General features: G+C 42.0%; 1 protein-coding gene across 2 annotated transcripts in view; it reads right to left on the bottom strand.

Annotated features, from left to right (window-relative positions):
• Positions 1-18,309, bottom strand: part of trappc9 (trafficking protein particle complex subunit 9) — a 316,053-nt gene that overhangs the window by 220,005 nt on the left and 77,739 nt on the right. For both annotated transcript variants that reach the window (XM_072674281.1, XM_072674282.1), the window contains 2 exons: positions 9,303-9,388; positions 694-820 (listed from right to left, as the gene is read on the bottom strand). In XM_072674281.1, the coding sequence (XP_072530382.1) occupies positions 694-820; positions 9,303-9,388 (213 nt within the window). The remainder of the gene's footprint in view (positions 1-693; positions 821-9,302; positions 9,389-18,309) is intronic.

Genomic DNA, 18,309 nt, shown 5'->3' with positions numbered 1-18,309 from the left:
CTTTCTAATCCTGGTTCTGGAGGACCCCCTGCCCTGTACATTTTAGGCCCTGTCCACAAGTATCTGGATATATATATATATTTTAAAAACTTCAGGTTTTTGGAAAAAAAACCTTTTCGAAATGCATGTTTCTGACTGTTTCTGACTCAAATACCCCCTTACTCCCTTTATAGTGAACTACACAAGTCATAAAACTACAATGTCTACATACAGAATGCTCTAGATTTCAGATTTTCACATATAAATACATGTAAACACCGTTCCAATACAGGCCTCCTCGTTTTCTCTCTTTTTCAAGGTGTTAGCTCTTCATGGAGGTGGAATGCTCATGCAAGCCTTTTTATTTGTATGTGGAAGGAAATCTTTCCAAAACAGAAAGAAATCTCAGTTTTAAAATATCTGGACACCTGTGGCCAGCACCTTAGTTTTCTGCCCTGCTCCTAACACAGCAAATCCAGCTAATCAGTCTTCTGACAGTAGAACAGTGCACCGCCAACTCTTCCTGGACATATTTTACAGTAAATCCGGGGATCGATATGTCCTACCAGTGTTCTCTGAAATGTCTTGATTTTCCTTGGACCTTCGGAAAACGCTTTATCTTTTTACAACCTCCTTAAATAGCTTTGAAACAATAACCCTAATCAAAGTTGTTCTCAATAACCCAGGCTCCGTTGCAGCTGTTGTTAAACTCACCGCTGACTGTGATGTTGCCGGCAGTTCGTGGGACGCCCACCAGAGTAACAGGGTAGAGGCCAGACTCAGCAGGTAGAGAGAGAGCAGCAGGGAGAGACTCAAACTCCACACCAGATGTCAACAGACCCTGAAGAAACAGTAATATTTTATGTAATACTACATCATTATTATTTTCAGTACAGTGGCATGCAAAGGTCAAGGTACCCCTGGTTGGTTATCCTGGTGTAGAAGCCACCCACTGCTCCTGCTTCCAGAATTTGCTGGAATTTAATTGAATCCATTCTTTCCTCTACCAGTAAAATGTGTTCTGTGCCACTGGCTGCAACACGAGCTCAAAGCATGACTGACCCACCCCAGTACCTAACAGTTGGAGAGGTGTGCTTTTCATTAAAATGCCTTTTTTCCCTACAAACATATCTTTTGCTCAAAGAGGTCTAATCTCATGTGGTAAGGGAAGTTATTAAAAAGGTATTAGAGAATAAGAAGCACACGTAGAAAAAGCTGTCTCCCTTTCTCCCTAGTGGGGTTCTCTTCCAGTTTTTGCCAATTTTCAAAAAATACACATTATTTAAACATCTATTTACATACACATACACACTTATAAACAATTTGAATAGAAGCCTGAATGGAAAAAGGCTGATTTTGTTAAAAGCAGGTCGCAAAAAAGATTTTTAAGCTAGAACAAGGTGAAAATGCATGATCAAAAGGGGTTTCGCAAATATAACATGCTGCATCAAGCCGTAAGTCACATGGTTTTCTTATCACTTGGCACGGGTGGGCACTGACAGGAGAAATGACTGGCTCTACGGATGGTCCGATCAGGACACACAGCTTTTCAAAGATTGCTTTCCAAATGCTGAATCCAATGCTGGCCCGAAAAAGATCTGCCTGGTGCTCCGAGGTACAGTGGACGTGACTGGGATGGTCATTGGGCCTCTCATTAGGCGGGCCACTGCTCGTCCTGGCCGGCCTCTAAAAAACTGCAAAACAATGATTCTGCTAAAAGTACAGACTGAGTTAAATCTTCGCATTCTGCTTGTTTGGGTGCCGCCCCTAATCACGGTAGCCTACTTCATCTAAAGATTCCTCCCATAACTGTAGTGGATGGAAATTTTGCTGAAATTCTGCTGAAATTTTATAATTGCGCATAACATTTGCGAAACGTTTGAATGGAAACCTGTCTCTCTTTCTTTCTGTCTCTCTCTCTCTCTCACTCACTCCCTCTCTCTCTCTCTCTGCAGCCGCAGCAGATGATCAATCACTCTAATCGCTCCATGATCAGTGTGAGACTAAATCACTCCCAACACATGTGATCCATTTCCCAGTCTGAAAATTGCTCCTGCTCACAGCAGAGGAAGGGGAGAGAGAGAGAGAGAGAGAGAGAGAGAGAGAGAGAGAGAGAGAGAGAGAAAGAGAGAGACTGTACCATTTCCCTATGAATAGCACTTCTCCGTCTCCTCCTTTCCGAATGCCGCCTCTCTTAGTCTGGACGTAATGCAGTTTGCACAGATTCAATCATATTACCCAAAATGAAATCATTAGAGGAGACGCACGAGTCTGCCCGGGTTTCATCACCTCTAACAAACTGCCAGCTCTATTTTTACCCTCCAACAGCTGACAGACCCAGGACCAGGTCTATAATCCAGCCCTGAGTGCAGGAAGACTCCTTTCCAATCCCGCCATCTCGTATTTGCTTCTAATTACGAAACTGTCGCTGTTAGGCAAACATCTCGCATCTTCTTTTTCGCCGTTTTCCGCTTTCTGAAACGATGTGACGGTTGTCTCTTACATTGTATCAGAATTCCATGATGAATGGACCAATAGAAATGCTCATGAAGCTCCTTTTTGTAATAGCGAGTACATGTGCAGTGAGCTACGTCACAAAACATGACATCACACAAACAAATACATTTACATACATCCACCTATTGAGCTTATCGAGCCATCGGAGGAAAATCACGCCCCTCGAGAGGGAAAACATTCTAATTAGTTATATAATAGAAGTGAATGGGGAATCTTGAATCCGTGCCTTTAACCTTTAACCTAAAATGCAGTAGGCAGTAGGCTTGGGCAGGGTACCGGTAATCTATCTGGTACATGGCAAAAGAGGCCAGACTGAAAGAGGGCGGGACCACTGTGGGGGCTTACTTATTGGTGATGTCACACCACCACTGTCACGACTCTGCGCTCTCAGATGTGAGGCTTTATCCTCTAAACAGGTGTGATTTGAGCCTCAGTTAGCCGGACCATGGTCTGTGCTGTGGTGTTTTTAGCCCACCAGCTCACTTATCTAAGCCTAGACTGCTGGCTATGAGCCCAAACACAGCAGAACCGGTCTCTCGTTTTACCTTCCAGTCACTCCCCACACCAGGCGCTCCACTTCACTCTCTCAGACAGGGGGTTTTACTGTCAACCCTTGTGTCAGTAGCTCAGCAGATACTCGGTGGAGCTGTAGCTGAGCTAGTTAAGCAAAGGCTGGCTTAGCAAATGAGCTACAGATCCAAAACCACTGCTCGATCATTAGTCACCAGTTCTTCTTTTGGTTCCATTAAGGTTCTTTTATGGCACTGCTTAAAGAACCATTTGAAGCATCTGTATTTGTAAGAGTGCAGAGGGCACAAACAGATAGTTAAGCTCAATGATCAGGGGGGGAGAGAGAGACAGATAGAGAGAGAGAGAGAGAGAGAGGGAGAGAGACAGATAGAGAGAGGGAGAGAGAGAGAGAGAGAGATTTGGCTGCACTAATTCCACTGATGGTGTTTTCAGTGAGGATTATTAGGAGATGCGTTCAGGAGAACAGAGGCTCATCTGCATGTTGATACACAGCGTCATTATGCCTCTTCACTGCCAATGTCAGCAGCTCTGCTCTCACAGGAGAAAACAACACAATAAAAAGCAGATATTTAAAGCGTTCAGCGCTCCAGAAGGTCAGCGCTCTCGTTTCTGGAGCGTTTATGAGGGGGGAAATGAGCAGCGGCTTCACAAAGTGGACCGTCTTCACCAAAGCATCCAATTACGCCTTCACGCAGAAACACGCTCTGGGACAAAGGGGGAAAAATCGATATGGCAACCCAGCACTGAATGAAACCACAGGGATCTTTGTCCGGCGACTACTCGGACAGGAGGTTCACTAAAGCGGCACCACAGTGTCGAGTGAGGTTTTCAGCTGGGCTTGATGGCTCAATTTACACTCCATTAAGAAATAAGATTCTTTCGGTGTGGATGTTTTTCAAAATATGCAAATTAAATTACTATTTTCCCTCAGTCAGACAGGCATAATTAAAATGGCACATCTGAAGAAATCAGAATCCTAAAACTGCTCTATTAACTCTTTAACAGTCACACTAACGTACATTTACACAAATAAATATTACTGGTGATACCTGTAATGTGTACCTGGATCCACATTTAGCAACTTTCAATTTGTTTTGTTTGTTTGTTATTTTGAATTTTTTAATATGACCAATTTGGGAAACGCATATGCAAGTCAACTAGCTGGTTAATTATAGGCATGAACTAATAAATGCTACAGAATAGCCACTGTAATATGATAGAATAAAAAAAATAATTACGTTTACTGTGCTAAATAAAACATGAACAAATCTATCCATCCCTTTAACTATAGCCTTATATACATGTTTGTAAAATGTAATGGTTATGGTTACGTGCCAATCTATACAGCTGTCTCTATAGCTATTCAATGCACTGTGTTCTTTGATGAGACTTAGTTATGATGGCTATGGCAGAAATAATCATTTCTAGTACTGCTAGCTCATATGCAAAGAGTAAGTAACTTAGTAAATTAGTACATTAGTAAATTAAACACATTAAATTCAGTCTAGCCAGGACACATGCTCTTGTGCATTGTTTATGATGAGCTAACCACAGCATTTAATTCTGTGGTGTACTAAGCAGCTATACCAATGAAGTACCAAACAGCTTTACCAATGGTGTACTAAACAGCTTTACCAATGAAGTACCAAACAGCTTTACCAATGAAGTACTAAACAGCTTTACCAATGAAGTACTAAACATCTATACCAATGGTGTACTAAACAGCAATACCAATGGAGTACTAAACATCTATACCAATGGAGTACTAAACAGCTTTACCAATGAAGTACTAAACAGCTATACCAATGAAGTACCAAACAGCTTTACCAATGGAGTACTAAACATCTATACCAATGGTGTACTAAACAGCAATACCAATGGTGTACTAAACAGCTTTACCAATGGAGTACTAAACATCTATACCAATGGTGTACTAAACAGCTTTACCAATGGAGTACTAAACATCTATACCAATGGTGTACTAAACAGCTTTACCAATGGTGTACTAAACAGCTTTACCAATGGAGTACTAAACAGCTAAACCAATGATGTACTAAACAGCTAAACCAATGATGTACTAAACAGCTTTACCAATGAAGTACTAAACAGCTTTACCAATGGAGTACTAAACAGCTTTACCAATGGAGTACTAAACAGCTTTACCAATGGAGTACTAAACAGCTTTACCAATGAAGTACTAAACAGCTTTACCAATGGAGTACTAAACAGCTTTACCAATGGTGTACTAAACAGCTTTACCAATGGAGTACTAAACAGCTTTACCAATGAAGTACTAAACAGCTTTACCAATGAAGTACTAAACAGCTTTACCAACGGTGTACTAAACAGCTTTACCAATGAAGTACTAAGCAGCTTTACCAACGAAGTACTAAACAGCTTTACCAACGAAGTACTAAACAGCTTTACCAACGAAGTACTAAACAGCTTTACCAACGAAGTACTAAACAGCTTTACCAATGGTGTACTAAACAGCTTTACCAATGAAGTACTAAACAGCTTTACCAATGAAGTACTAAACAGCTTTACCAATGAAGTACCAAACAGCTTTACCAATGAAGTACCAAACAGCTTTACCAATGAAGTACTAAACAGCTTTACCAATGAAGTACTAAACAGCTTTACCAATGAAGTACCAAACAGCTTTACCAATGAAGTACTAAACAGCTTTACCAATGAAGTACTAAACAGCTTTACCAATGAAGTACCAAACAGCTTTACCAATGAAGTACCAAACAGCTTTACCAATGAAGTACTAAACAGCTTTACCAATGAAGTACTAAACAGCTTTACCAATGAAGTACCAAACAGCTTTACCAATGAAGTACCAAACAGCTTTACCAATGAAGTACTAAACAGCTTTACCAACGAAGTACTAAACAGCTTTACCAACGAAGTACTAAACAGCTTTACCAATGAAGTACTAAGCAGCTTTACCAATGAAGTACTAAACAGCTTTACCAATGAAGTACTAAACAGCTATACCAACGGTGTACTAAACAGCTGTACCAATGGAGTACTAAACAGCTTTACCAATGAAGTACTAAACATCTATACCAATGGAGTACTAAACAGCTTTACCAATGGTGTACTAAACAGCTTTACCAATGGTGTACTAAACAGCTTTACCAATGAAGTACTAAACAGCTTTACCAATGGTGTACTAAACAGCTTTACCAATGAAGTACTAAACAGCTATACCAATGGAGTACTAAACAGCTTTACCAATGGTGTACTAAACAGCTATACCAATGGTGTACTAAACATCTAAACCAATGGTGTACTAAACAGCTAAACCAATGGTGTACTAAACATCTAAACCAATGGTGTACTAAACAGCTTTACCAATGGTGTACTAAACAGCTATACCAATGGTGTACTAAACATCTAAACCAATGGTGTACTAAACAGCTATACCAATGGTGTACTAAACAGCTTTACCAATGGTGTACTAAACATCTTTACCAATGGTGTACTAAACATCTTTACCAATGGTGTACTAAACATCTATACCAATGGTGTACTAAACATCTATACCAATGGTGTACTAAACATCTATACCAATGAAGTACTAAACAGCTTTACCAATGGTGTACTAAACAGCTTTACCAATGAAGTACTAAACAGCTATACCAATGGTTTACTAAACAGCTAAACCAATGATGTACCAAACAGCTATACCAATGAAGTACTAAACATCTATACCAAAGGTGTACTAAACAGCTTTACCAATTAAGTACTAAACAGCTTTACCAACGAAGTACTAAACATCTATACCAATGGTGTAATAAACAACTTTACCAATGGAGTACTAAACAGCAATATAAATAAGTCAATGGTGTATTAAACAGCAATGCCAATAGTGTACTAAACAGCTATGTCAATGGTGTACTAAACAGCTAAGCCACTATTGTCAATAGTGTACTATACAATAATACACAACAATATAAATAAGCCAATGGTGTATTAAACAGCTTCACCAACGGTGTACTAAACAGCTATGCCAGTTGAAATGGTGTACTTAACAGCAATGTCAATAGTGTACTATACAATAATACAAAACAATATGAATAAGCTAATGGTGTACTAAACAGAAACAGTTCTACTTGTCCAGTGAAATCACTTGCTCCACTAACGTCTGGAGAAAGTGCTCCTTCACCTTCACCTTTATAACTTTCAGAGCCGGTGTGTGATGTCAGCTGGACTTACGCATGTCTGATCATCACAGACCTTTGTACTGACCAGCGCCGCACGACAGCATGCCTTCCGCGTTTTCCGGAACTGCGTGGGCCCTGTATGGACTAACGAATATCCAGCATAACCTATTGGAAATAACTCATTTGCATCCTTCTTTGAAAAGGTTAATTAGCTTGTGCACCAACGCTAATGATGTGTCTCCGTCTCCGAGAGGAGGTGTCCAAGCACAGACTTTGACCTGCGGCTGCCACAAAGACCCAGCTGAAATACTTTCCTTTGTTCATCCTTTAGTTCCCTCACTTCCTCTCGTTCCGCTGGAATAATAATTGCTCCACAATATTCAGAAGCTAAAACACACCCAAAGGAAATAAAGACAAATGACACGACCAGAAGTGCCGTATCATTAGAACACACGAGTGATAAGAAGCTAAAAACAACAGCTGCTGGTATAAATAAAGGCATTCTGTTTGGGAAGACCGATGTGAGGACATAACGAGTTTAAGAATCATTCGTGGGACGGAAGGGAGCTGAGACAAGACAGAGAGACAGTTATTCAGTGCAGGACTGGATCCTCGTTGGTCAGATAAGATCTCCACTGAGATGGAGCATTGCATTTACAGTATTTAGCTCAGTGACTTATAGTCAAATCAAGCTACACAGGTAAAAGAATTAGGGTTAGGAGTCTTGCCTAATACTCTTAAGATAAAGCTAGCAATGCCATAAAAGAACCATTACTGTACAGGATGTGAGTGTGAAGAACCACTTTTTCACACATTTCTTTTCCCCAAAAGTGGTTCTTCTTTGGCATTGTTTAAAGAACGTCTTGTAGCACCTTTGTTTTGGTTCCTTTATACTCAACGTTAAATACAGATATGGATACAAACAGAACCTTCTGCCCATTCTCATTTTTTTCATTTCCTCCACATTTGAGCATGTTTTTTGGAGCTTATGGATATGAATAGAACAAAGCAGTCCCACTGGAAACTGTGGGGGCAGTCAAGACAATAGTTCAAATGAAAAAAAAGACTGACACTGCGACCTAATCAGGGCATCTACATGATATTCATTCATGACATTCATCATATGATGTCACAGCCGTCTACACAGGTGCCTCTTTCATCTTTTATATAAAGGTAAGGATGCACATATTTGTCACTGTACATGACGTGTACAGTAATGTGTAGATTTAACCCATTTTAGTGACACACACACTAGTGAACTAGGGGCAGTGAGTACACACACACCCAGAGCGGCCCGGGGGCCAGAGAGGGTAAAGGGCCTTGCTCAAGGCCAGCTTGCCGAGCCCGTGAATCGAACCCACAACCTTGTTATCAATAGCCCGGCGCTCTAACCACTGAGCCACCACTGCCCCACATGTAATAAGTACACAGTCCCGCTCTCACTCATTTACCTCTTTTTTAAATATGATAAAAAGCATTATAGAGCACCTGTGGCGTTCTACAGTCTGTCAGAATGAGCGTGTGGATAACATGAACCTTAAAGAGCATTACAGAGCGCCCCCTACATATCCTGTGGTGTATTACAGTCTGTCAGAATTAGCATATAGATCATATGTTCATGTTAATGCATTATAGAGCACCCACTAAACTTCCTGTAGTGTATTACAGTCTGTCAGAATAAAAATATGGATCATATGAACATTATCAAGTATTATAGAGCGCCCCTTACGTTTTACATTCTGTCAAAATGAGAGTATGACTTATATAACCATTATAGAGCATTAAAGAGCGCCCTCTACACTTCCTGTAGTGCATTACATTCTGTCAAAATGAGAGTATGGATCATATGAACATTATAGAGCATTATAGAGTGCAGCCTGTGCCTACTGTAGAGTACTACAGTCTGTAAAAAATAAGCATATGGATCATATGAACATTACAGAGCGTTATAGAGCGCCCTCTACACTTCCTGCAGTGTATTACAGTCTGTCAGAATGAGCGTGTGGATCATATAAACATTATAGAGCATTATAGAGAAATCATGAACATAACCCCTTTTACAGACAGTTACACTCCTTCTGTGTGGGTACTGTGACTTACCATGTTTTCAACACGAAGCTCAAAGGGCATGGGGTTATACACCATCAGCTGCACTTCACACACATCCCCCTGCACCCACTGGAAATCTGCAATTATATCAGACAGAGAGAGAGAGAGAGAGAGAGAGAAAGAGAGAGAGAGAGAGAGAGAGAGAGAGAGAGAGAGAGAGAGAGAGAAAGGACCATTTTAAAGCTTTTAAAAGCAGACACAAATGGTGAATATGGTTGTCTTGTCTAGTCGATACACTGTTTCAGTATCGTTACCGCAGTGTGCACATGTGCAACAGTCACCTTGCAGGACATGAGGCAAATATTGTTGAGTACTGCTCAATACTGTTTATTTTACGCCAGTAATGGATACGCAGAGTAAATTATTAATATCACAATATGTTGGATCACTGACTTCTGGGGGAATCTGGTGAAAATCTTGTTCCTGTTCTTTTTTTTTTTTGTTTTTTAATATCAATGGCAGTTCTTTCCAACACCGCTGTGTGGAGAATTGTGTTTATTTGTGAGCAGGGAAGCAGAAAAGCCGTTGATACTGTTACACATTCTGAAACAGAACCCAAAACAAACTTTTATTTCTTTCCTTCTTTTTTCTCTCAGCCCAAGTTACGCTGCTGGCCACTTGGCTGGGGTAAGCTAGCTTGTGCCCACTGAACCCACAGTCAGTATTTCAGAGAATGGGCCTAAATCCAGTTAAGCGTGTGTAAGCAACAGCTCAGGGACTCCACACAAACTGACAACACCCTGCGCATCATCAGCAGTATGCTCAGAGATTACAGGCTTAAATTACAAGAGCCTCTCTCTCTCTCTCTTTCTCTCTCTCTCTCTCTCTCTCTGCTTCTCTAATCAACAGTTGCCAGGGGGCACGAGGAGATTAGACTCATCTCCACATTTGGCTCAGGAATTCTCCAACTAGAACTATTTTCCCCCCACTGAGGGAACGGTGCCTAATAAAAAGGCTCAGCTAGGAACAAATCGTACAAATTAGAGTATTGCTATAAATGTTATATGGTGTCAGACTGTTTCTTGTAAAGTCACAATTATATAGGGCCATGCCTGACGATGCGTAACCCCAATTTACTGCAGTAACAGCGTCTAGCTCTTTTTTCTTTTTCTTTTTTTTTTTTTAATACACTGGTGTTTACACATCGGCTGGTGGATATCCTACATTTGCACCATAATTACTGTACCTACTGTTCTAGAGATGGGGTTGTTGAGCTGCACTGTTTAAAATGAATAATGAACCTTTATTTTTTTTATATATATTTTGTCAACTACACACTTTAAAATAAAGGCGATATAAAGGGTTCTTTGAGCGATGCCATAAAGGACCATTTTAGTAAAACAGATAAGAGTGTGAAGGATCTTTACAGTGACTTCTATCAGCTTTGTAAAGGTTCTTCACATATACATCTCTTTTACAAAAAAATGTTCTTCTAACCTTTTGTAGCATCTTTATTTTTTAAATATATAAAATGAACATTTTATTCACTATTATTTATCATTAAAATGTCATTTCTACTTTATTGAAAATATCAAATCACTGACATACACAGCGTCTACAGCAGTACCCGTCATAAGATGACGTCAACTGCCTCTTATTTTAATTCCTATTCCATCTTAAATGGTATGGCCTTTACATTCAGGCACCTGAATCATTTACAGTGCAACAGGTAATTCAAAAGGATCCTGTCCGTTTGGAAAGCATGTGAATGTTTCTCAGCCATTTCATCAAGGTTCAGGTTTTGTGGTAGATGATCTGCCTGCAGGAATGCCTGGACAGCAGCAAGAGATCATGGCTGTTCAAAAGAAAGCCACCCATGTTGCAACGCTTTGGAGTTAGTCCGGCTTTATACCTCTTAGATTTACATTTACATTTATTGCATTTAGCCGACGCTCTTATCCAGAACGACTTACAAGGTTACCTGTATTACAGAGGTGGGTCAGTGTAGTGTTAGGAGTCTTGCCCAAGGACTCTTTCTTATTGGTGTAGCGCAGCATAGTCACCCAGACTGGGAATCGAACCCCAGTCGCCCACGTGGTGTGGTAGCTCAGTGGTAGCTCATCTGTTGCGCCACACCAACCTCTTCTCCAACCCAGTAAGCCTTGAAATAGCAATAAACAAGAAGCACATGCAAGAGATGCAATCCAGTGACTCGTACTCGTAATGTTGGCGGTTTTCCACTTAAGCCAGGTCGCACAGCTTTACAGCTTTGTCCGTTCATACGTGAACTGAAGAACATCCAAAGCTCATTAGAGACGGTACTTACAGGAATGAAGGGTAAATAAAGAAAGAGCTAGGTCCAGTAGTCATGCCGTGTACAGCACAACTCTCTTTCTATGCAGTCTTCACCAGCATTTCAGCAAAAATTTCACCTTCTCCTGATTTGCTGAGGAAGGCCCAAATCAAGGCTCAAACACCCTGGTAATTCTCAAGCTCGGAAACATAAGAGACCCTAAAACAATTGTTGAAGGACTTCTCAAACTCCAGACTGAGCTTAAAAACATCACAAGTGTTCATAACTTTGGGCATCAACATCAAACCGAGCCACAAATCTATGCTGCTTGGCACGCCTGACCATTAATTCTTCATCAGGTTCATCATTCCCCAACGTGTGAGCTGTCTTGACCTCTGCCAAGCTACAGAGACCAACTTCCTGACTCTTTAGAAGCAGATGCACGATAGTCTGAGTAGTCTCAGGACACCCTCAGAACATCCTGTGATGTGATGTGTCGTTAGTGTGATAATATCCCATTGTATTAGAAAACCAGGTACGACCGGGAATCACATGACCTGACTGAGTTCAATGAACACATCAGCACATCATCTGCACTTCAAATCTCAGTCAAATATAAAGACCTGTCTAATACTGCTGCTGATTATTTTTAAGGAATTCCTGCTGACACCATCCCCAATGAAATGGGACGAGATACAAGTAAATTATCCACAAACATCTACATCGTCCTAATGTGTACTGGGATGTGCATTCCAGCTCCATTTCAGAGACAGGTCAGTATTCTCACACGTTCGTTGGCACTATATAATCTTTCAATTGATCACAGTCCAGATTCAGGGCATAAATCCGCTGTAAACGGAGCACAGGACTGAACTGAATTTATAGGGAGTGAACTCCAGGACCTCGTGCCTCGTGAGGAAACTATCAATGTACATGGTAAACTTCACAAAACACCAGGTGGGTGAAGGGACCAGTGCATTAGAACTGACCCAGAATAAAGTGCTTAAAGCTGCAGGCATGCTGATCCAGGATCAGTTTCATCCTGACTTGTAATGCATGTAGTTCCACAATGCTTAAATAAGGATTTTGCCTCTGGATATGATATGAATACATGAAAACACCCCCTATTCATTCATGCAATTATCATGATATAATCAGCCAATCCTGTGGGAGAAAGGTAAGAACTAAAATCCTGCAGGGTCAGTGGTTTCAGGTAATTTTCACCTCAACCATCAGAATGGAGGGAAATGTGATGTTAGACGGGCTGAGTTGAGTGTTTCTAGAATTGCTGACGTCCTGAGGTTACTCAGAAGGAGTAAACCAGTGAGCAGCAGTTCTGCAGACCGGAAAGACACGTTGTTGATGAGAGAGGTCGACAGAGAATGGCCGAGTGAGACTGGCTGGAGCTGACAGAAAGGCTACAGTAACTCAGACAACCACTCTGTACAACTGATGAGCTGAAAAGCCACTCAAAATGAACACCACATCCAAGCGTGAGGAGGATGGGCTTCTTTCAGCCAAGACCAGAAAGCTGAGGCTGCAGTGGCTCACCACATGCTCACCAAAACTGGACAGCTGAAGTCTGGGGGAAACACAGTGCCAGAGACTCATAGATCATAGGGTCAGAATTTGGCACCAGCAGCATGAATCCAGGGAGCTAACCTGCTATGTGGGAACAGTCCATGTATTGGTTGGTGTGGCACAACAGATAACACCACTACCTGCCACTGAATTACAACACTATGTGGGAGACCAGGGTTCGATTTCCGGTCTGGGTGACTGTGCTGCGCTACACCAATAAGCGTCCTTGGGCAAGACTCCTGACACTACACTGACCCACCTCTGTAATACAAGTAACCTTGTAAGTCGCTCTGGATAAGAGCATCTGCTACATGCCGTAAATGTAAATGTAAATGTCCAGGCTGGTGGAGGTGGTGTAATGGTGTGGGGTATGTTTTCACTGCACACTTTGGGCCTGTTAATACCAATCAATCATCGCTTGAAGGCCAGAGACTATTTGGGTATTGATGACCATGCACATCCCTTCATGACCACAATTTACCATACCCACTGAGTGTATACAGACATATGACTTCACACAGCGCAAACGCTCACGCTTTAATTTATAATAAAATTTGCATTTCCAATTGATTTAATAAGAACCAGCAGTCATGTGAGACAAAACAGACTGAATGTACAACCATAAAGTGATCAAACTTTACTCACGTTTAAGTCTGGTTTGATCAATCTGAAAAGGTTTAGAACTGCACAGACACACATTATTGGGTCAATATCTGCCCAGCTTCATTTCTGCAGCACATTTAAGACCAGTCCGAGCAGAGTGCCTTCATTCATCTGTTCCCCCCATTGGTAAGTCTTAACACAGCCTCAACCACAGCTTAAATCCCATAAATGATTCAACAAGCCACATTACACTGGGAAGAGAAATGGTGTTTCATGTTTCATTCATACATTTGATTCAGTACAGAGCAGAAAGCTGAATGAGTCAGGAGATTGATAAAACCCTCAGTTCCTCCATTCACTGCAGCTCATACAACACTACAGCTACAGGCCAACACAGGCACACACACACACACACACACACACACTCCCTCATCTATAGCACACACTCTCATTCATCTCCAACACAGTCTAAATACTGCACCAATGCACCACTAAAAGAGGTAAGAGCTAATCGTTTTGTACAGTGCCTTACAATAACATCCAACTCATTAAAAGTCATATCTTGCAGCAAAAAGTCTAAGAGTGAGCTTTTACCAGTTTTGTAGGGATGTCAAAATAAACTATGAAACATTGTTAACAAGCAAGATGAGACAAGACAACAAGACAAGACAACCATATATACCATTGGTGATGGACACGCTTACGCTTTTATCCCATCCGTGCAGTGAACACACACGTTCACACCAGTACAACACACACAGTGGACAGTGAGCACACGTGCCCGGAGCAGTGGGTGGCCATTGCTGCGGCGCCCAGGGAGTAGAGAGGGTGAAGGGCCTTGCTCAAAGGCCCGACAGTGGCAGCTTGCCAAGCACGGGTATCGAACCAAGCACCAACCGCTGAGCCACCACTGCCCCAAATGCATTGGCATGTTTAAAGGTGCCATAAAATGGAAATCCTGGCATGGGTAAATAATGAGAGTTCGCTACATGGAAGTGACAAACCGCAAAAACTGTAGTTCTCCTTCAAATGAAGTCAACAGAACCTAAAAAGAGCTGTAAAAGAGGCCAATTTCCAAACCCCAAAACTGTACATAACAGTATTCACTAGTTATATTTACAACCTCAAAATTTTACATAAGCTCCGCCCACTAGTAAAAGCCTTTCGAGGCTAAAAGCAACAACTACTGTAGAAGAAAATGGAAATAAGACTAAAAAAAGGTAAAAGTCGATGCTAGCGGTGCCCCAGCAAAAATCCACACGAAGTCTGGGGGAGCGCAGTGTAGTGAAGCCAATGAAGCGAGCAGGTTCATTCATTCATCTTCTCAGGTCAGGGTTGCAGTGGCAACAGAGCGAGCACAGAAGCTCAGGACACCCTGTCCTCTACAAGCTCTAGCAGCTCCTGTTGGGTGATCCCTGAGCACTCCCATGCCAGCCAGGAGATCTAATCCCTCCAAGCAGGGCCTGGGGTTCCTCTGAGTCTGCTACCTGATGGTCGTGCCCAGAACACCTCCATCAGGAAACGATTGGGACCATCCTTATTAGATGCCTGAACCACCTCAGCTTTACTCCAAGCTTCCATTTGGATGACAGAGCTTTCTCATCCAATCACGACAAGTGAGCCCAGCTACACAATAGACAAAACTCATTTCGTCTGCTTGTATTCCACCTGCATTACTGCAGCCACTGAAACTAACCTGTGATTAATCCCACAATCCCCCATCCCATCCTTTATGAACGGGACACAGAGATACATAAACTCATCCACAACCCTACCTAGAGAAAGCATACCAGCCTTTTCTGGGATACCATCATGGCCTCAGACTTGGAGGTGCTGATTCTCATACCGATCACTTCACAATCAGCTGCAAACTGAGGCTAGGCTACAAGCCAACCAAGCCAACCAAGCCAACCCAGCCAACCAAGCCAACCCAGCCAACCCAGCCAACCCAGCCAACCCGTTAAAGCAGATTCTACATAGCTAATTTGGCCAAGCAGTGCTACAGTCTGGAGCCATTCGATACCGCCAGGCTTTCTATGGCTCTACCTCTGCTCATGTGTTTTCAATCAGACTGCCATTCATCACTGGCCTGAATACAATGAGGTGGCAGTGATCTTGCATATTCTCAAAAATATGCATAATTAAGGGTGCGTATGTACAACCCACCTGGATAAGGTTGGGTTCTCCGATAAGATACAGCTGAGATACAGCTGAGAACAGCTAGTTTGTAACACTTATTTGGGACACATACAGTATAACACTGTGTTTAAAAATAAGAAAAGTTCTGTTACCTGCTTAAAAAAGGTGTAGGCCTTCTTACAACATGGAATATTCAAATTTCATTTCTAACCAAAGTTGAGACCCTTGCAGCTTTTCTCACTGTTTGAAAGGGATTTTCACCCATATTGTGTGTGTATGTGTGTGTAGTAGTAGTAGGGCAGCATACTGTTCTGCCTGTAAGAGTTATATTTAAGATTTTCAGGCTCCACACTGTACACCTGCCAAGAGCAACTCTGAGCTGCACACTGTGCTTCACCTGAAACCCACAGGTTTGTTTATAGACTTTACCAGGACATGGGGTCATATTATACACTGTATGTCACAAAGTCTCTCCATAGAAAAGCACTGACCAATAGAACAGGATGCTCTGGAGCTGTGCTAAGGTCACCATGCCCAAAGTCAAGTGCAGACTAAGAAGGTAAGACTCCCCACCTGATTTTCTTCTGTTTTTGCCAATTTGTCAAGAAACAGTCCCAGAACTTCATAACTGCTTTAGCACAAGCAACTGCAATCAACAGCAATCAGGCTTTCACCTCACTGCGGAGGACCTCTACTCTACTCCTCTTCCTCTCCACAGAATTGCTTTAATCCAGCCTTACTGGAGGGCACGGCCTCTGTCCTCCCACAACATCTCAACGAGGTTTAGGTCAATACTCTGCCCAGATCATCTCAAACCTAAAGTTTCCTAAACCTCAGTCTGTCGGCTTTTAAAACCTTGTCCCGCTGATTAATGCAACTGCTGGAGGTTGGTGCAATGGATAACAACACTACTTGCCGGTGAGCTAGCACACCATGTAGGAGACTAGGGTTCGATTCCTGGTCTGAGTTTTCTTTTTTTTTCTGGTACAAAGCAGAATTCAAGTTGTCAAGCAAAGCATCCCCAGACCATCGCACTACCACCACCATGTTTGGCTGTAGGTATGATGTTTTCATTCTTGAATGCTGTGTTATCTTTATGCCAGGTGTTACAGGACCACTGTCTTCCAAACGCTCCATTATTGACTTCTCAGACCACCGAATTATATTCCGAGATGCTTTAGGGAGCTTAGTCGGCACTTCACCTTGCAACTCTGCCTAGTTCTCTTTCTAATGGTGGGCTCAAGAATGTCAACTTTCCAAGGCTGACGAAGCCTGTGGTTCCTTACATGTTAATGTTTTGTACTTCCTGGATGACTCGTCGCTGTAAACTTTAGTAGGCAGGTCGTTTCTTGGAAGATTCACCAACGAGCCAAGCTTTTTTTTCCCCCATTTGGAGATAATGGCGCTTACTACGGTTCGCGGAACTCCCAGGGCCTTAGCAATGGCTCTGTAGCCCGTTCCAGACTGGTTGATTTCAATGACCTCTATTCTCACATCTTATGGGTTTTCTTTTGATGGTGGCATTGTGTGCTGCTTGTTTAGACCTTTCAGCTGAACTTCACATGGATGGAAAAGGTGGTATTTCTTGCTCCTGGGCTCCCCCTACAGTCAGGAAGTCCAACACACACTGTTTTGTTTGGTCTTTCTGTTTTTTCAAGCTAAGAGATACAGAACCATCACTGGGAGTAAAAGAAGCATGTGGACTGAGTCGTTAGAGTAACACAGCAGAATTTTACACAACTATCACTCTGCTCATGCAGTGTTACACAGTTCCAGCAAGCACCTCACAGTGCAGTTAGCAGTGTCCCGGCCAAGAGTAGCAATGATAGAGGTGCCATTCTCCCCACCACAGTCAGTGAAGCATCACAGTGGTTTTGAAGCTGTGATTTTAAGGTAAAATCGCTACATAGTGTTGCTTTAAGTCATGATTCAAGTCAACAGGCCTGAGTGTGCCTTTTTGAACTGATCTCAACCATCAAATGAATTGACTAAGAAAAAATAAATAAACTAAGAGGGCAACTGCTTCATTAGACAAGGCCTGTTTGTGTAGGGGGTCCATCCAATTTTGTATGGTGTGTGAGTATCTATACTATACTATTGGTCAGGGCTTTTCTATGGAGATTCTACAAGCTGTATGAGCAATTAGATGGGATGTTTGGACACATGTGGCCATACGGTGCAACAGTAGATACAGTACTGAACTAAGCCTAACTTTCTTTCTACAGTTCCTAAAAGAGTGGAGTGTGTATGTGTGTGTGTGTGTGTGTGTGTGTGTGTGTGTGTGTTTGTTTTGTGCCTCATTAGGAACATAAAGCAGTGGAAGCTGCTCTTTTACTTTAGTAGTCATCAGTCTTAGTCTGTATAATAAATATAGCTCTCTCCTGGTGCTGTAACACAGGATTGCTCCCAATACACACACTCTGTACTTCAAAAGTCAGATCA

This window comes from Salminus brasiliensis, chromosome 2 (genome assembly GCF_030463535.1).
Source record: "Salminus brasiliensis chromosome 2, fSalBra1.hap2, whole genome shotgun sequence".
Classification (NCBI taxonomy): Eukaryota; Metazoa; Chordata; class Actinopteri; order Characiformes; family Bryconidae; genus Salminus; species Salminus brasiliensis.
The sequence above is the reverse complement of the archived record's forward strand: the minus strand, read 5'-3'. Positions and strand labels throughout refer to the sequence as shown.